This window comes from Benincasa hispida, chromosome 2, assembly GCF_027475165.1.
Source record: "Benincasa hispida cultivar pf3 chromosome 2, pf3_genome.v1.1, whole genome shotgun sequence".
Taxonomy (NCBI): domain Eukaryota; kingdom Viridiplantae; phylum Streptophyta; class Magnoliopsida; order Cucurbitales; family Cucurbitaceae; genus Benincasa; species Benincasa hispida.
This window is the reverse complement of record NC_143479.1, coordinates 52,501,252-52,521,980: the sequence shown is the minus strand read 5'-3', so window position 1 is coordinate 52,521,980 and position 20,729 is coordinate 52,501,252. Positions and strand designations below refer to the sequence as shown.

Below are 20,729 nucleotides of genomic sequence, written 5' to 3'. Positions count from 1 at the left end.
GCTCCCTTATATTGTCAACCTCACTTCCGTCCTATTTATGGGGAGATGTTGTTTTAACAGCAGCTCATTTGATAAACCGAATGTCTTCCCGGATCTTAAAATTTCAAACCCCCCTAAACTGTTTCAAGGAGTCCTATCTCGATAGTCGGCTTATCCCTGATATTCCGCTTCGGGTGTTTGGGTGTGTTGTGTTTGTCCATACCCATGGTCCTAATCGTACCAAGTTTACCCCCCATGCTCATAAATGTGTCTTTGTGGGATATCCTCTTCATCAACGTGGGTACAAATGTTACCATCCTTCCTCACGAAAATATTTTGTCTCAATGGATGTGACCTTCTTCGAAGATCAATCCTTCTTTCCCATTAGTCATCTTCAGAGGAAGAGTACTAGTGAAGAGACTAATTAGGATCCGAGTTCGTCAATATTACCTAGGGGCGAGCATGGTAGACCGATAACCGACACGACCGACCTAAACCAGCCGAAATAGGGTCGGCTGGTCGGAAATTCAAACAAATCGGGCAGGGGTCGGTTTCAAAGTTTACCATCGATTTAGGTTTCAGTCGGGCACCCAATGGGTCGGGTCCGACCAATATTTTAAAAAAAATTAAAACAATATTAAATTTAATATATTAGATAATGTATAGGGTTTTTACATTTAGGTCTTCCGATTTCCGTCCGCTCCGCACGCCGCAAGCAAGCGTCTTCGTGCTCATCAAGCTTCTTCTTCTTCTTCCTTCTTCCGTTCCTCTTCGGCCTTTCCTTGCTCGTCGTCTTCTTCCAACCTCCGATTTTAGGCAACCGTCTTCGTGCTCGTCGTCTTCGTATTAGATAATTTGTTGTTGTATGTTGCTATTGTGCTAGATCCTCGAAAAAGGCTAAGGTTTGTATCTTTTTGTCTTAAAAATTTTTTTGGGCCAGAGGTTGCCAAATCTATGGGAAATGTAGTGGAACAATGTTGTAGACGTCTCTTTCATGAGTACAGTATTACTGATACTCAGAGTGGGAGTGGGAGTGGTAGTACTAATACGAATACACCAATTGTCCCAGCCTCGGAGACCATAATTGATTATGATCCAACTGAAAAAGTGGGTGAAGACTTTGTCTATGATACAATTGATCTTGATTTTGAAGGCGATGAGACTACACCTTTCGAACAGGGGTCAAAGATTGATATTTATTTGTTGGAAGCGAATGTTAAGAATGAAGGTGATTTTGACATACTTCAATGGTGGAAGAGGAACAGTCATCGGTTTGAGGTTCTTAGTCGTATGGCTAGAGATATTTTGGCAATTCCAGTATCTACTGTAGCGTCTAAGTCGGCTTTTAGTACAGGAGGACGTGTTGTTGATTCATCACATTGTTCATTGGCTCCAAAAACAGTGGAGGCTCTCATTTGTACTCAAAATTGGCTAAATTCTGGTCCAATAGATCTTGAAGTTCAGCATGACATGGAAGAAGCTTCATTATTTGAAGAAGGTATTTATTCATCATTTGTATTTTGTAGTTGTAACTTGTTAGATTAAAATCTTAATGAGGTTGTCTTTCTCTTCTTAATCTTAATTATATAGGATTCAAAACGGTTATGGACAATGAAAAAGACATTTAAGACCTTCCAGATTTTGCAAAGTTGTCCGTTAACGATTAAGCATTTATCATTTGATTTTATTGTAATTGGGTTGTATTTGACAATTGACTTTATGTTTTATTGTAATTGGCTTGTATTTGATAATTGACTTTATGTTGTAATTTCTAGTTTGATTGTATTGTATGTGAGTGTGACTATGTGTCATGTGACATTTCTATTTGTGACATACACTCTCGACTCTCATATTAGTTTTGTTTTCAATTATATATGTAATATGTATTAAAGGTTCTATAAGCAATTAAGCGAAGCGAGCAGTAACACAATCCCAAACAATGTACATGTTAATTGTTAAATATTAAAGGTTGTCAAATCAAATCATATCAACAATATCTTATTTTTAATACCTCTAGGCTAGCTCTATTCCATAAGTATTAAAATAATAAAATATGAAATAGTATCTTGAATTTTGACTCATAATCACAAATTAAAAGAGAAAACTAAACATGATTAATAAGAAAGTTAATAAATAGTTGGTTTTTTTTATTATTATTAAAACTATTATTTATAACGACTTCTACCTAATAGCCAAAAAAAATTATAATGATTTATAATTTATAATTACAATTTTTCTTAGAATTTTAATAAATAAATATAATTTCTTTTAAAGGAAGAAAAAAGGCAAAAACAAAAATATATATATACCTCTAACCCGACAAAACCAACCGACCGACCGACCGGTCGGTCGGTCATGTGTTAGTTCATTTGCCGGGCGGGACCGGTTTGGATATATTCCAAACCGATCCTGGTCGGTTCAAGGTCGGTCTGGTCGGAAAACCGACTCCGACCAGCCGATGATCACCCCTAGTATTACCTGAACCCCTTCCTGAACCTGTCATAAGTGTCAACGAATCCATTCTTCCTACTGAACAAGTCCCGTGGATCACATACTATAAGAGGAATCTTAAAAAGGAAATAGTGTCGCCTGTTACTTCTCCGACTCCAGTCCATGAGTCAGAACCGGTGTCAGTTCCAAGTACTAGTAATCTTACCCCTGATGATAGTAACATTTGTGTTGAAAATGATGCTTGTGTTGAAGATAATGTAAGTAAAGACAGAGAAAATGGTGACGATACCGACAATCGTATCGAGGACGCTATTGATGCGCAAGTGATGACAGTTGTGAGAAACCTATTCCAACAGATAACATTGATGAAGGTGAAAAAGATCTTTTAGAAGGTAAGACGTATAAGTAGAAGGCTGAATGCAGTGGAGAATCAGAGGAGAAGAAAAACCATGATGCCTCTCTTGATCTTCCCATTACCTTGAGAAAAGGTACGAGATCCTGCACGAAGTATCCACTGCAAAGTTACTTATCTTACAGCAACCTGTCTTCCGAGTTCAAGGCCCTTACTACAAGTCTGGACACAGTTACGATACCAAGTAGTATACATGCAGCGATGGAGATTCCTGAATGGATAACTGCAGTTATGGAGGAAATGGGGGCACTTGAGAAAAACAACACTTGGGACCAGGTTACTCTTCCAAGAGGGCACAAGACGGTTGGGTACAAATGGGTGTTCACCATTAAATACAAATCTGATGGAACGATTGATAGGTACAAGACAAGATTGGTTGTCAGAGGCTTTACTCAGACTTTCGGAATAGGTTACTCTGAGACTTTCTCCCCGGTAGCAAAGTTAAATACTGTCCGTGTTCTCTCAGTTGCACTTAACAAAGACTGGCCACTCCACCAGTTTGACGTGAAAAATGCCTTTCTTAATGGAGAGTTAGAAGAAGAAGTCTACATGAGTCCTCCCCAGAGTTCGAGAAACAGTTTAGTCACCGAGTATGTAAACTGAGAAAGTCCTTGTATGGGTTGAAACAGTCTCCAAGAGCCTGGTTTGGCAGATTCACTACCTTTGTAAAATCACAAGGGTACAGTCAGGGACATTCAGATCACACCCTCTTTACGAAGAAATCAATATCAGGGAAAATTGCAGTTTTGATTGTGTATGTAGATGACATTGTCATTTCAGGTGATAATGCTTCAAAAATTGCCAGATTGAAGAGGAAAATGGCTAAGGAATTTGAAATTAAGGTACTTTCTCGGAATGGAAGTGGCTTGGTCGAAAGAAGGGATTTCAGTTTCTCAACGAAAATATGTTCTAGATTTACTTAAGGAGACAGGTATGACGGGCTGTAAACCAGTGGATACTTCTGTGGAAGCTAATGCTAAACTCAGTAACTTGAATAACAGTGTTCTGGTCAACAAGGGGAGATATCAACGGCTTGTTGGGAAATTGATCTATCTTTCTCATATCAGACCAGACATATCTTATGTAGTCAACGTAGTCAATCAATTTATGCAAGCTCCTTACGAAGAACATATGAGAGCAGTGGAGCGCATCCTGAGATATTTGAAAACCTCTCCTGGCAAAGGGTTGATGTTCAGGAAGTCTGACAAACGGTGCATCAAGGCGTATACGGACGCTGATTGGGCAGGTTCTGTGGTAGACAGAAAGTCAACATCTGGGTACTACCTTCGTGTGGAGTAATCTTGTTACTTGGAGGAGTAAGGAACAAGGTGTTGTTGCCAGAAGCAGTGCCGAGACAGAATACAGGGTCTAGGGATATGTGAGGAAATTTGACTGAAAAAGGTCCTAACTGATCTCGATCAAGACAGTGAGTGTCCAATGAAACTCTATTGTGATAATAAAGCCGCAATAAGTATTGCAAACAACCCAGTGCAGCATGACAGAACAAAGCATGTGAAAATTGATAGATATTTCATCAAGGAGAGACTTGACAGTGGAAACATTTGTATTCCCTATATTCCTTCCAGTCAACAAATAGCAGATATTCTTACAAAAGGGCTTCCCAGACAGTTTTTTGACTCTTGTATTAGCAAATTGAGCCTCACCGATATCTACGCCCCAACTTGAGGAGGAGTGTTGAAAGTAGGGTCTAAATCCTAGGGGCATTTATGTCTTTTTACTTTAACCCGAGGATTTCCTACTTTTCTATTTATATGTATAGCCTCTGTGTATCCAGTGTATCAATTCTAATAAGAAAACTTTATACCGTGGTTTTTTCTCCATGTACTAGGGTTTTCCACATAACTCTTTATGTGCCCTCTCTCTCTTTACTCCTTTTTCATCAGTTTGAAAGAAATCAAAGAGTGTTTCATGATAGGTCCCTATGTTGGTTGGATCGGTTTGAGATTGCTCGAAGGAATGCCTCTTCATGGAGCGTATTGTCAAAACAATTCGAAGACTATTCTATTTAGGATTTTTGCTTAAATTGGAGATCCTTCATCTTCCCAGCTCATTAAAGGAGTCACAGACAAATTTTTGTTTTGTCTTTCGTTTGCTGTATTTTTGGTTCTTGTGGTTGTTTTTATGGTTTATTTTGTATTCCTGTGTGGACGTCGTCTTTTTTGTGTTATTAATTCTTCATTGTAAGGGATTTTCTTTCATTTAAATTTAGGTTGTTGAACATGATGAGGGCGCGAAGGAAGTGTCAAACTAGTTGAGATGTCTGGGTGCACCTCTTGATCCTTAGGACTCATATTTTAAGCTCTCGATATAACTCTCTTGTACTTTGAGCTTTGTCTCGTTTATTTTATCAATGAAGAGACTAGTTTCCCTTTCAAAAAACCAAAAATGGGAAAAAGAAGGGGGTTGAATAAGAATATTTATCCACAGGTGTCGACACGTGTCTTTAACCCCTTTCACCACCCACTCACATAGGTGTGGACCATGTTTGCTCTTAATAATCCTCTGTTACAAGGATTTGGGCTCAAGGGCAAAACGCCAAAGCCATTTAGTCAAAAGAGCTTTGTTGTGTAATCTTATATTTCCAAGCTTTAATCTCTCTGTTCACAAGTTTCCCTACAACTTCACAGCTTACCAAATGGGACCCTTTCCCTTCCTCCACCCCATCCCAAGGGAAATCTCTCATAAACTTCTCAACGCTCTTACAAAACCGAGACAGCCGCACAAAACAAGAAAAAAAAAAGAGAGAAAAGATAAGAAAAGTAATAAATAGGGATTCCACTCAACACTAATATGATAAGCATCAACCTCCCAACTTTGGGGAAGAAGCTTTTCTTCCACAAAGCTAACCTCTTCCTTATCTTCTCCACGGGAGCATCCCAAAAAGAGAGCTCTCAGATTACCTCCCGACACATCCCCACACCCACATTCTTCAATTATACCCAAAACCTGTCTTTTCCATCACCCTATCCAAGAAGTCCCAGTCAACATGGTCATAATGATGTAACCTAGGAGATAAAAGAAGAGAAATCTCCAATAATAAAATTAAAGTCTTTATTATGAATCGAAAGTTGCTAATACAAGAAGACAATCTCTCTATTTATAGAGAATTTGGAAAACAAACTAATCCTAATCCTAATTAATCAAAGAAACTAATCCTAATCTTAATTAGTCACAAAAACTAATCCTAATCCTAATAAACCAAGGAAACTAATCCTAATTCTAATCAATCATGGAAACTAATCTCAATCCTAATCAATTAAGGATTTGACCATAATACCCTAACTTATCCTAATCCTACTACCTCATTCTATCCCTCCCAAAAAAACCTCGTCCTCGAGTTTTAAAACGAAAATGAAGATAAAAATAAAAAAAGTAAGTCACTCGAACGGACACATCTCTGAACACCGGGCACCAATAACAACCAATTTTCACGAGCCACACCAATATATCGAATATTTTATTCTTGAAAGGGAAAATTATTTCCATTAATACCATCATCGATGATCCCAAGAATTAAGTTGTTCAAAAAATCCTTTGTTGTTAGAATATATGCAGACTCCTCAAGGAATGGAGGAAAAAGATTTTCAATTTTCTTCGAATTAGGCTGCGCATGAGTATTTTTTTCTTCCTCACTTAAAGAATTCATATCCTCCTAGCATTTGGTCTGATATAACCTTGATCTTCGTTGTTCTTGAACGATACTTGATAAATCTTGGACGTTTTTTGCATACCATACGTGTTGTTGATTCTTTTATTGTGTTTCTTGGCGGTCAAGGCTAATTTATGCTCTATTCTCTTGCGGTGGAGGTAATAGTGGTTGGTTCTGTGGCTCAATTAATTGATCTGACCAAATGGACACATTCTTTGCAGTGGTCTCATCTTTTTCAACACCTCCTTCGTTGATTTCATCGATTAATAGTTCCTCATCATCCGGTTCGAATTGAGCAACCTCTGATTAGTCCCATCAATTTTTTCTTCTTCCAATGTAAGCTCCTCTTCGATCTTTCTACCTTTCTTATTCAACTTGTCTTCAATTGATTTTTCTTTTCTTCTATTCCATTCATTTTTTTGCACAATTTCACAACCCATTTGGATGAGTTCTTGATCATCTTGAGTGACTAAATATGATTCTTGATGGTTTCTTGAAAAAATCTTGAACATTATACCTTTCTTGAATTTTTCCCAAAAGAACCCAAATTTCATTCATTCTCTTTCGAAAGTCCTCTTGATAGATGTTTTTATTTGAATATTTCTGTTTTCTTGAAAATGTTTCGATCTCCAAATTTGTGTTGTAATGATTCATGGAAGTTCTTTGATGTTGGTGATAATAATTTCTTTCACACTCCGAATCATTTTCTTAATCATCTAACTCCCAATTCTTACGTCGATTTCTTGATAAACCGGTTTGATTGGATCGTCGGGCTCTTTGTTAATAATGTCGCCTTGTTGTTCCATTCCAAACTGCATTAAGCTCTTCATCAAAATTGCTAGAATCATTATAATCGAATTTCAAATGTGAATAAAGATAGGTTCTTTGAGAAAATCAAGCATGAGCGAAGTTATTATATTTAGAATTCCAACGCTACTTTTGGGAGTAAATTTGACTCTCTTGCCTATACCAGCTACTATATTTTTTCTTCAACGTCTTCCTGGATTGGTAATAGTCCATTCTTACAAAATCTTAAAAAAAAAAAAATTACTATCTTCTTTATTTAATAGAATTTAAAGGGTTCCCCTATTATAGATGTGGACTGTTCAACAACAAGCACAGCTCATAAAGTTCCCTTTTGCAATCGCCAATGACGAGAGTTTCCCGATCTTCCATCGGCGGCAATCAACGTTGGCCTATACGGCTGCTCTGATACCAAATTGATGTAGCCTAAGAGATAAAAGGAGAGAGATCTCCTATAATAAAATCAAATTTTTTATTATGAATCAAAATTTGCTAATACAAGAAGACAATCTCTCTATTTATAGAGAATTTAGAAAGCAAACTAATCCTAATTCTAATTAATCAAAGAAACTAATCCTAATCCTAATTAGTCAAAGAAACTAATCCTAATCCTAATAAACCAAGAAAACTAATCCTAATCCTAATTCTAATCAATCATGGAAACTAATCCCAATCCTAATCAATTAAAGATTTGATCATAATATCCTAACTTATCCTAATCCTACTACATCAGATAAGCTTTCTCAAAGTCAATTTTAAAGATCACACCCTCCTTTTTCTTGGCTCTATAGTCCTTATAGCCTCATTCACAATGAGGGCCTAATCAAGAATCTCTCTCCCAGCTATAAAAGCTCCTTGAGCCTCAAAAATGGTGGAAGGAAGCACCTTCCTTAAATGATTAGCAGGGCCTTTAACAAGGATCTTATAAGCATTGGTGATAAGACTGATAGGTTTGAAATCGTTAACCTTATCTGTGCGCTCCTTCTTAGGAATATGGCACACAAAAGGTTTTCGAGAAGGAATGGTTTGACATGCCTCTTTCAAAGAATTCTTTGAAAACAATATCCAGCTCCCCCTTTAGAAGATTCCAGTTCTCTTGGAAAAAAACCAGTGAGAAACCATCCAAGCCTGGAGATTTACTCCTGCCACTCTCAAAAACAGCTTTCTTGATTTCTTCCAAGGGAATGGGACCACCACAACTCCTCCCCATCCCTAGGCAAAGTAGGGCACCAATCAATACCTAGAATAATCGGTTTTGGCATGACAACAAGACTAAAGAGGTTAGAGTCTTAGAGAATGCTGATAGGGCTACATACATTTTTTTTTAACACGAGACAACTTTTCATTGATTGGATGATAGAATGAAAAGAAAGACAAATACTCAATAGATGAGAAAGAAAAAAGGAACCCCCAGGAAAAAGGTTTATGTTATTCAAGAACCCTTGTCAACACAAAAGGTGAAGAATAAAAACTAGAATCACTTGTTGACAGTTAAATCCGTTAATATAACTCCTATAACTCCTAAACAAACGGAAGTACATATATGTTCTCAAGTATCGTTGAAACCCAATAACAGACAATACAAATACATCAAAAGAAATTCGCGGGTGTTCTCAAATAAGTGGAGTATTTTGCACACTTTTTTTTGTAATACGCAGCATTATCTAAATCACTTAGATTGGAGGGCTTTCTTTGCCCATCCCTCGAATTAGGCTGTTCTACTTTTTTGAGTAATACGTTTTATTTTGAATATATATATATGTATATCAGTATATGTGTGTGTATATATACATATACAATACAATACAATTAGTGGACTGGATAGGGTTCTATATAACCACCCAACATAGAAATCCAAACCTGAAATCCAAAAACGAAGTGTAGAAAGTCAAGTATATCAGGACTCCTAGTCTCCGGAATAGAAAAATCTGCGGGCAACTTTGGAAGGCCACTGAAATACTTTAAAGCTGACACTGATGCTTGCACCTAACAAAAAAGTTCAGTTTCAAGGTAAACAACAGAAGAAACGGGTAAAACTTTCACATTTCAAACAAGAAAATTGTCATCTAAAAGACCTCAGCCAAGGACCCAATAGCATTTGTCACAGAAGGGGCATCTAATGGAATAATATTATACGCAATTAGGTCCTCTGTCATTGCCACATCCAATTCCATGAGTCTTTTCCTCTGCAAGAAAAGGAAATCATATAACTTATAAGAAGAGATGCAAAACACGGAATTCATTTCTTCAAACAAAGAAGACACATATATCTTCCTCCCTATTTTTCGACGATGCATCTAGAAATGAACAGCCGACATCAAATGTGCATTTAAGAATCGAAAATCTCTAACGCAACGCAACTCAGGTTGTAAGTTTGATTTCATGACATCAAATGTGCATTTTATTGAGCCAATTTAAAGCTCTTTCTTTTTTTTATGAGAAACAGTCGATCATAATTCATTGATATTGAGATTACATGATACGATTCATAGTGCAATAAGGGAAGTAAGGTTGTAATCACAAAAAAAACGGGGTGAATTTACATCAAGACAGAGAAGCGAACATAAGATGATCAAAGAATTGTGTAAATTCAGTTTCTCTATCTTTAAAAGTACAATGATTCCCCATGACCACTTTAGCTCAACATAAGCATAGTTTTCTTTTCAGAAGCGGTCAATGAGAAACAACTGCATCTTTAATAAGCCCTTCAAGTCTTTCGAGTCTTCTTAAGTCATTTCTGACTTTAGCTCTGTATGAGCATAAATTTTATCCTCATTTTTCCAATTACAGTCTAGAAAAATCTTTTGGCGAATCTATTTGTAATCCTTTTGACTTCAGGTATCTCACCCTCTCTTCTTTCGACATGGTTAGAGACGTGTTTTGACAGCCTTGAAGTGAAACTACAAGGTTAAAGCAGAATGTGACTCAGCATGTTTTTAAGGAGAATGTGGCTCAGATTGTCATTGGTCCTCTAAAAGCTCATTCAATTCAATTATGGATTAAGGCAGTTAAAGCAGTTTTGTCATAAATTTGGTTTGAGAGAAATCAGCGTATTTTTCCAGAAAAGTCGTTTCCATGGTTTGATCTCATGAGATTCCAAGAGTTAATGCTTCTTCTTGGTGTTTTCTCTTTAAGAAATTTTCGGGTTATTCTGTTCAAGATATTTATCTTAATTGGAATGCTTTCATCCATTCTATGCATTGATGTCTTTAAGACATAGTTTTCTTTTGTATTTTTCATATTTTGTTTTGGGGTGTGATGAGGTAGCTATGGATGTGTGTGTCAACCTAGTTGAGATGGTCGGGTGCATCTACCGATCCCTAGTTCTTAATATTTCATAGTTTCTTGCAATTTGAGCATTAGTCTCTTTTCATCTCATCAATGAAAAGTCTTGAAAGATAAAGGGTGAAGAAAGAAAACCGAATTTACGTGGAAAACCCTAGGCCAGGGAGAAAAAACCACGATAGAGAATTTTTAGTAATTTTGATAAATCTTACACAGCACCTAGCCATGGATATAAATAGCTACAAGTCATAAACCCTAAAACTGTAGACACCAAATAAAAGACAAAAAAACCCTTTGGGCTACTAAAACAACATTTTTCAACACTTCCCCTCAAGTCATAGATATCAATAAGACCCCACTTGCTAACACAAGTGTCAAAAATCTATCTTGGTAATCCTTTGGTGAGAACATCAACAATCAATTGACTCGACGGAACATAGGGAATACAGATACTACCATTGTGCAGTTTCTCTTTGATGAAGTGTCGGTCAATCTCCACATGTTTGGTTTTTTCGTGTTGGACAGGATTGTTGGCGATATTAATAGCAGCCTTATTATCGCAGTAAAGTTTCATGGGACCATGGCTTTCCTGATGAAGATCCGTCATAACCTTTTTCAACCAAATTTCTTCACAAATTCCTAATCTCATAGCTCTGTATTCATCTTCGACGCTACTTCTAGTAACGACACCTTGCTTCTTACTCCGCCAGGTAACTAAATTTTCCCACATAAACGTACAGTGTCCCGAAGTGGACTTTCTATCTATAACAAAACTTACCCAATCTGAGTCTATGTAGGCCTCAATACATATTTTGTCATGCTTCCTGAACACCAAGCCTTTTCCAAGGGTAGACTTCAAATATCTCAGAATTCGTGTAACAGCCTTCATGTGTCTCTCATAGGGAGTCTAGAAAAATTGGCTGACCAAATTGAATACATATGATATATCAGGTCTGGTATGCGAAAGATAAATCAATTTCCCCAACGTTGATACCTTTCCTTGTTTACAAGGACATCTTCGACAGACTCTACCAGATTGCTATTAACTTCCACAGGCATATCTACAGGTTTACACCCCGTCATTCTTGTTTCTTTCAACAAGTCCAGAGTATACTTCCTCTGAGAAACGGAGACCCCTTCTTTTGATCTTGCTACTTCCATTCCAAGAAAATTATCTCAAGTTGCCAAGATCTTTGATCTCAAACTCATTTGCCATCCTCTGTTTTAACCTGTCAATCTCAGTTGAATCGTCGCCCAACAAGATGATATCATCAACATAGAGAATCAGAACAGCCATCTTCCCTGATGTCGATCTTTTAGTGAACAAGGTATGATTAGAATGCCCTTGAACAAACCCTTGAAACTTAATGAAAGTAGTGAATCTATCGAACCAAGCTCTAGGAGACTACTTTAGGCCATATAGAGATTTCTTTAATTTGCAAACTCGATTATCAAACCATGCTTCAAAACCTAGAGTCGAGTTCATATAGACCTCTTCTTCTAATTCACCATTCAGAAAAGCATTTTTTACATCCAGCTGATGTAAGGGTCAGTCTTTGTTAACAGCAACTGAGAGAAAAACTCAAATCGTATTAAGTTTTGCCACTGACGGGAAGGTTTCTGAGTAATTCACCCCATATGTCTAAGTAAACCCTTTTGCAACCAGCCTGGCCTTGTATCTATCGAGAGTCCCATCAGATTTGTATTTGACAGTGAACACCCACTTGCATCCGACGGTTTTATGGCCTTTAGGAAGAGCGACCAGATCCCAAGTTCTATTTGTTTCAAGTGCACACATTTCCTCCATAACCGCGGCTTGCCATTCAGGAACTTCCATGGCCTTATGCACATTGCTTGGTATCATCACAGTATCCAGGTTGGTAGGAAATGCCTTAAATCTCGAAGATAAATTATTGTAGGATGAGAAGTTTTTCATAGAATGTTAGTACAAGATCTAGTACCTTTTCATAAGGCAATTAGCAAATCAAGGGTAGCATCATACTCACCAGATTTTTTTACCTGTTTATCTACACTAGATTGTTGCACGTTTTCAGTTTCCTGTGTATCACCTGATAACTCATTATCACCACCAATCTTGACTTCGTCAGAGTTCATTAGATCACCTTCAACCACATCAACCCCAACACGCTCATTACCATCAAGAACAGAGGTACCTTGAGCTGGTTCCGGTTCTGACTCATGGACAACTTCTGATGGAGCAACAAGGGAACTATTTTCTTTCTAGGATTCTTCCTATAGTAGGTTATCCAGGGCACCTGTTTCGTAGGAAGGACAGAGTCATTTGTTTCGAGGATAGGCTTAGGAAGAAGATCTATAGAAACAAAATAGGTGGATTTGCTCCCCAAAAGCTCATCTAACCCCAAGGTAGTACGTATCCTGTAAAAGCTGTCACAATCATTAATAGGAAGATTACAACTCCAAGACACCGAACAAATTCCCTAGGATTGCTATAACTCGCATGATGTGTTAGCCTCTTCACTAGCGGTCTCTCCCTGAAGAGGACTAACGGAAAAAAAGGGTTTGTCCTCAAGAAAATTGGCATCCATGGTGACAAAGTACTTCCGAGAAGAAGGCTGAAAACACTTATAACCCCGTTGATGAAGGGGATACCCAACAAATACACACTTTTGGGCCCGAGCAAACTTACTCTGGTGAGAACCATGATTATGAACAAAGACGGTACATCCAAACACCCTAAAGGGAACATCCGGGAAAAGACGAGTGGATGAAAATGACTCTTTAAAACACTCGAAGGGTGGAATTTAAGCACATGGGAGGGCATTTGATTGATGTGATGAGCTGCAGTAAGTACAGCATCCCCCCATAGATATGAAGATAAGGACGCAGGGATCATGAGAGATCGGGCTACTTCAATGAGGTGGCGGTTTTTCCGTTCAGCCACCCCATTCTGCTGAGGGGTATAAGCACAGGAATTCTGATGAACGATTGAAGTCAAAAACTCACGAAGGGACTGATTAACAAACTCATGTCCATTGCCACATCGAAGAACGGCGATTTTAGCATTGAACTGAGTTTCAACGATAGTGTAGAATTGTTGGAACACCATCGTCACTTCAGATTTGTCAATAAGGAGAAACACCTATGTAAGACAAGTGTGATTATCAATAAAGGTGACAAACCACCGTTTACCAGACACAGTTGTGACATTAGACTGATCCCAAACATCACTATGTATCAAATGGAAAGGTTGGAAAGGTTTATAAGGTTGAGAAGTAAAAGAGACCCTAGGCTGCTTTGCATGAATACAAACATCACAAGATAAATAAGACACATTCACATTACGAAATAAATGGGGAAACAAGTATTTCATATATTGAAAGCTTGGATGTCCAAGACGAAAGTGCCATAATAAATAGTCAGTTAGCCCTAGACAAACTCCTAGAAGAAGCATCATCGGAAAGGAAATAGAGCCCCCTATTAAGTCGGACAGTGCCAATTGTCTTTCCCGAGTTCAGGTCCTGAAAGAAAACATCATCTGGTGAGAAAACAACTTTGCAGTTCAAATCTCTGGTTATTTTACTAATCGATAGCAAATTGTAAGAGATCTTCGGCACATCGGGAAACCGTATCCAAGCTCCGTGGCCAGTCTACGCTCTTTGGACTTTTCAAACTTAGCGAACTGAAACATCTGAGTAGCTAAAGGAAGGAAAATCAACCGAGACCCCGTTAGTAGCGGCGAGCGAGAGCGGATTGGGGGTTTGCTAAGAGGAATTAGTGAAAGAAAGAAAAAAAGAAAGGCTATTTTGGTAATAAGCTCTATAAGGGCTGGAGCTTACTCTACTTGCTATGCAAAACATTCTGTAAAACCAACCCCTGAACCAGAGACGAGTGACCTTTCCCAAAAACGGGAGCAAAGAACCCATCTGCAATTCGTATTCTCTCATTTCCAGCGCTTGGATAATAGGAGATGAATTGATCAGATGATCCAGTTAAGTGATCAGCTGCTCCTAAGCCAAGAATCCAGGATTCATCCCCCTCAATAAAGAAACTGAAGGACTGAGAAGTATCTGATTGAACAATATTGTTGGTCCCAACCGTACCTGGATCAACAGAACTAGTCACCTGGTGAGCACCATCAACAGCTTCAATAACGAGGGTTCGGCTGGACTTAGACTTGTCATTTGGAGGGCGCAGCAGAGTCCAAAGTAGAAGCAACTGTACCATTCATAGCGCTTGTTCTATCCTCTTCTAATCTAACTTATGAGCACACCTCCATAAGAGACGGTATCGATCTTTGTCCCAAAAATCCAACTCCGGACAGTGTCAAATCTCAAGTTCAAAACAACCAGGAAATCATAGACACAGTCAGCTTCCTCAATCTTCGAATACTGGACTCCGTCAACTAGGCAATTCCAGATAACTTCACGACACAGGTTCATGTCTTCCCACAATAGTGACAGTTTATTGAAATAGGATGTTACATCCATGGTCCCTTGCTTGCACTCATGCACTTGTTTCCGCAACGTATAAAGTCGTGAAGCATTCTGTCTTTTTTAATATAGTTTCTGGACAGATTCCCAAATATCACGAGCAGAGGCTTTCCAATCTGAGGTTCCATGCTGTTTATCAGAATTGAGCAGAGGAGGGAATCCTCCCCCTTCCATATACGCTCCTAAGGGTCCCCAGGGTTCGGTCTTGGTATCTCCCCAGGCAGATACCCAAACTTATGTCGTCCCTTGAGGACCATTCTAACAGATTGAGACTGAGAGAAACAATTCTGGCCGTTAAGTTTTTCTCCAATGGTTATCCCAGCAGAGTTTCCCACAGAACCAGACATAATATTCAGAATAAGTAAAGTAGGGTAAGCAGTTACCGAGGTTTCCGAACGAAAGGCCAAAATACAAATCTGGATGGGAATCAATCGGATAACTTGTCGTGGATCTAAAGGTTGCCCCGAGTGCAAAAATCTGTTGTTGCAAATTAGCCAACTGTTGTTGGAATCCAATGGTCCCGCCATAACCCACTGACTCAGCTTGAAACAGAGTAGGCATGGGATGTTTCTGCCCATAGGCCCTTGGAAAAGATGTTTCGGCAGACATGGAAGAAGCATGAACCGGCTGGACAAAATACTAGACCGGCTGGACCGGCTGGACCGGCGGTTGGCTTGATGAACCAGGCAAAGACATGGCTGGGTAGGTTGAAGGAGGTAGCGCTGAACCCTGGAAGCCACCGAGAATTGCTACAGAGTTGGTAGCTGGTCCCAGCGTCGATGAGGCTTGAACGATCGGCTGATCGGCTACCGAAACCCCAATCGACGAGGCTTGAATGACCGGATGAGAAGGAAAACCGCCCAATCGGCTGTCCAAGTTGATATTGCTGCATGATCGAAGGGATGGGGCCAACTGGAATTCTCGACACTGGTTGGTGCTGCACGAACGAGGAGCCAACTGGCTGGGGCGCGACTGAGGATGAACCAAGGTTGGGCCGCTGGGCGGCTGCTTCTGCTCCAAATGGCTGCAGATGAATCTACATCGGGCCAAGAAGGGACCGAAGGTAACGATCGACAACCGCCCTAATTTCAGCATTCTGTGAATTTTCCACCGGAGTCCCATCACCTGCTAGGGTTGATGATTGAATTTCTTCTATCACAGCTAAGGTTTCATCACCTTGCTCTAATACCATATTGAAAAATAAAGAGTAGAAGAAAGAAAACCAAATTTACATGGAAAACCCTAGGTCAGGGAGAAAAAATCACGATAGAGAATTTTTATTAATTTTGATACATCTTACACAGCACCCAGCCATAGATATAAATAGCCACAAGTCAGAAACCCTAAAACTATAGACACCAAGTAAAAGACAAAAAAAAAAAAACACTTAGGGCTAAAACAACATTTTTCAACAAAAAATGTTGTTTCCTTTTCTTTTCTTTTTTTTTTTTTTTTTTTCTTTTCAACAAAAAAAAACGTTCACTAGTGGAACTACATAATCTACCTTCACTATTTTGACTATCAAACAACGTTGCTTTAGGTGAGCATATCTCACCCTCTCTTCCGTAACTTCATTTACCAATTAAATACTTATTTCTTTCTTTTTGTTTTCTTCTTTTAAACAAATATTAAAATAAGAAACAAAAACAAAGGTTCAACTTTATATTTACAAAATAATGATCCTTAAAATACTTGCACCAATCATTTCTATATACGCATAATACCACAAGATAATTGTAAGGCCAACCTCTTTAGGAATTGCATCACTGAGTCGCTCCAGTACCATTGCCAATACTTTCAGGGTTGCAAAGACTTTTGTTCGCTTCAACGTTTTCCGTTCCAACCTTAAAAATTATGTAAAAACTAATTTATTACCCATCCATGATACAAGATAATTAAGTACTCATAGGAATATATATAGGTCACAAGTGACACATGTTAGCCAATAACCGATGTAAACAAAATAAACTAAGAAAATTTGGGGGGAAGGGTTTGAAACGAAAACAAACCTCTTCATTGAATTAATGAAATGAGACTAATGCTTAAAGTACAATAATGATACAAAATGAGCAAAAAGAATCCTAAGGATCGGGAGATGCAGCCGAGAATCTCAATTAGGTTGACACCCCCTTAGCACCTTCATTATGTCCATACAAAATCTAATCAAAACAGTCCAATAATCAAAAGAAACACAACAAAGGTACAAGCAGTCTAATGATATCATTACATCAAAATACAAAGCTTAAGCTGGAAAAATGAAAGCATTGGGGGTTGTATAGATGTATTTTCTAATATTAGTTTCTCATCGGCATATCTGTATTTTTGTTTTTTAATAAAATGTTGGATAGGCAACAGGTAACTTTATATTAAATATCAAACAGAAGAAAACCTCAGGAGGACAAAAAAAGCAGAAGATGCTTTTATATATTAAACAGCCTAGAAGATATAGGTTGTTTCTCTGCTCTAAGTTAGAAAATTAATGTGAAGGTTTTCTATTGCAACTTTACACTGAAAAGATTCATTGAAAAATAAAAATAAAATAAAATAATTCTTAAGATACAAGGAGAAGCTAAAAAGGTGCATTGCTTTAACACTAACAAGAGGAAACAAAAAAGTTCTGACAAGAGGAATATGCTCTCATCGAACATCAGAAATATTAAATGTTCAATCCAGACCATTAAAAACCCAGGAATACCAATAAGAGTATATAATGCATGAAAGTTAGCGTCCAGACAACCGAAAACACTAGTTTTGTTGCAAAAGTTTTATAGTGACTTGCCTCCAATCATTCCATCACAGAGAGAAACAATATTTAATGCCATCAAATCTAATAAATTTCTTAAATTGCATTACCCATAAAAATAAACTGTTGAAAATTATTTGATGGAGAAGAAGAATTATACTCTTTTTAAGTTGCTGATTAATTAAATATATTGTTAAGCATTTGGTTGTTTTATAAGTTTAGTCCAGTTGGTTAGACTTTGTTAGTAACCGGTCAGTTAGGTAACTAGTCTTGGTGACCGGTTGTGTAGGTGATCAGTCACCTTTCTGGTATAAATAGGCCTATGGCCATTCTTTCTTTCTTTTTTTTTTTTTTTTTTGAAAAGGAAACAAACTTTTTATTAATTCATAAAAAGAAAGTACAAGAGACGTGCACTTGAATAGGATCGATACAAGATACGGGATCAGGAGATGCACCCGGACATCTCAACTAGGTTGACACCCCCTTATTGTCCTTATCATGTCCATAGAACTCAAACAAAGACAGAAAATATGAAACTTACAAGAGAATTGAAAAAACAGAAAAAACACCCTCTTTATATGGCCAAAGTACAAACCAAGAGGGAAAACAAGAGAATCATAAAATGAACCTAACTACTTGAGTCTTCAAGTTTGGATAGATGAATGCTTGCCAATTCAAACATAAATCTTGAAGTGAGTAGGCTTCAAAGTGCTTTGAAAGAGAACACCATTGAGAAGCATTAAGTTTAGCGGCCTCATAGTGGAAGAACCAAGTGTGTTCTCTATCTTGAAAGATTCTTTGATTTCTTTCGAACCAAATTTCAACTAATATTGCTTTTACTGCATTGCACCAAATCAGATTTGGGACTTTTTTGAGGATAGGACCAGTGAGTAACTGCTGAACATTCTTTTTACAAGTAAAGTCGAAAACCCAGCTGATGTTGAAGGATTTAAAAAGGACTAATCAATAATTTCTTGCAAAGAAGCAGTCAAAGAACAAGTGTTGCAAGTCTTATCCAGCTGATTTACATAAAACACATTGATCCGGAGAAATAAAATGGGAGGGCAGCTTGTGTTGCAGAACTGATGCACTGTTTAGGGATCCAAACAGCAAGATCCAGACCGTAATATTCACCCTTCGAGGGCTATTGGTCTTCCACAAATCTTTTAAAAGGTGGGTGTCAATAGGTGAGGCCAAGGCAAGATGGTTAGACATAGATTTTACCGTGAATAAACCACTTGCTTCTAAGGACCAAGAACGATAGTCAGGTCTGAGAGAAGGCTTTAGGTTGGAAATCAAGAGAAGCAAAGTCTGAAAGTCTGGTATTTCAGGGGTGTACTACCAGCCCAAGAGTCATGCCAGAAGGCAATTCTGCTTCCATTTCCAAGTTTGAGGACTGCCAAGGCTTCTACTTTCAACCAGATTTTTGATATGCTGATCCAAGGACTACGAAGACTACAAAAGGACTTTCCCGAAGTGTGCCAATCACCAAAATTTCTACCCTGAATACTCTTTATAACTTGTGTCCATAGAGAAGAATTCTCATGGAAAAAACGCCACCCCCATTTGGCAAGAAGAGCCAAATTTCTGCTTTTTAAACCTCCTAGTGCCAGTCCCCCATCCTCAACTTTTTTTTATACAATCTCCCATTTTACCAAATGATTTAGTTTCCCTCCTTTATGTCCTTCCCAAAAAGAAATTTCTCATGATTCTTTTCATAGAAGAAATGACCTTTTCTGGCATTAAGAAGGAAGACATATAATAGGTCGGTAAATTTGAAAGCACTAAATTGCATAGAATTGCCCTACCACCTCTTGAGAGGTTGTACCTTCTCCATTTATCAAGTTTACCCTGAAACTTGTCTAACACCGGCTGCCAAAAGTCTAATTTTTTTGGATAACCGCCCAAAGGAAGACATAGGTATAAAAAAAGCAGCTGTAAAGATTTACAACCTAACCTTGATGCCACAGCTTCTTGCTTGGAGTCTTCAATATTAATTCCACATATGGCTGACTTTTCCCAATTTATTTTCTACCCAGAGCACCATTCATATAATGTAAGAGTTTTCCAGAGAATCTCTAACATTCTATCATCGTTTCTACAAAATAAAAGGGTGTCGTCTGCGAATTGGAGAATTGAAATATGGATATTATCCTTTCCTACCACAAAACCTTTATACAAACCTTTTTCATGAATTCTATTGACCAAGTGAAAGTACTTCACTTACTAAAAGGAAAAGAAAAGGAGAAAGAGGGTCTCCTTGTCTAATTCCTCTTGATGCCATTATTCTTCTAACCTAGTGGTCAATACACTCAATCTTACAGCTGAACCACACCCCAACCCGTACAAAGTCGATTGGATCACAAAGAATGGGGAAACGGATGTAAAAGAGATTTGTACTGTGCCTTTATCCATCGGGAATCTATACCAAGGCCAAATCCTCTGTGATGTCCACGAGATGGACGTGTGTCATATTCTCCTCGAGTGCCTATGGCAATATGACAACAAAACTTCATAATTGCAGGGACAATACATACGAATTCAATTGGATGGGAAAGAAAGTTGTCCTCCTTCCCCTCAGTAAACAAGTCACTCCAAACAAGGTAACTCCATCAACAAGTAAGCAAATTTTTCTTTATCTCAGGCCAAAGATCTTTTATCTTCTAAGGACAAATCCCTTTTGGCCTTTATAGTTAAAACAGATCCTTTTGAGTCTCCTAATCAGATCTAGTAGACCCCCAAATCTCTCAACTACTAAAAGAATTCCCTTCTCTTTTAGAGGAACCAGCACACTTACCTCCCCTCAGAAATATTCAGCATCACATAGATTCAACTCCAAGTAGTACCTTACCTGATTTACCCACTATCGTATGAGCCCCAAAGAATATGAAATTTTACATAATGAAATCCATA

General features: G+C 38.1%; 1 protein-coding gene across 1 annotated transcript in view; it reads right to left on the bottom strand.

Moving 5' to 3' along the window:
• Nucleotides 1-20,729, bottom strand: part of LOC150037989 (callose synthase 9-like) — an 83,906-nt gene that overhangs the window by 54,578 nt on the left and 8,599 nt on the right. The window contains exons 5-7 of the mRNA XM_090310866.1: nt 16,821-16,917; nt 9,392-9,502; nt 9,177-9,302 (exon numbers count right to left, since the gene is read on the bottom strand). Of these exons, the coding sequence (XP_090166992.1) occupies nt 9,177-9,302; nt 9,392-9,502; nt 16,821-16,917 (334 nt within the window). The remainder of the gene's footprint in view (nt 1-9,176; nt 9,303-9,391; nt 9,503-16,820; nt 16,918-20,729) is intronic.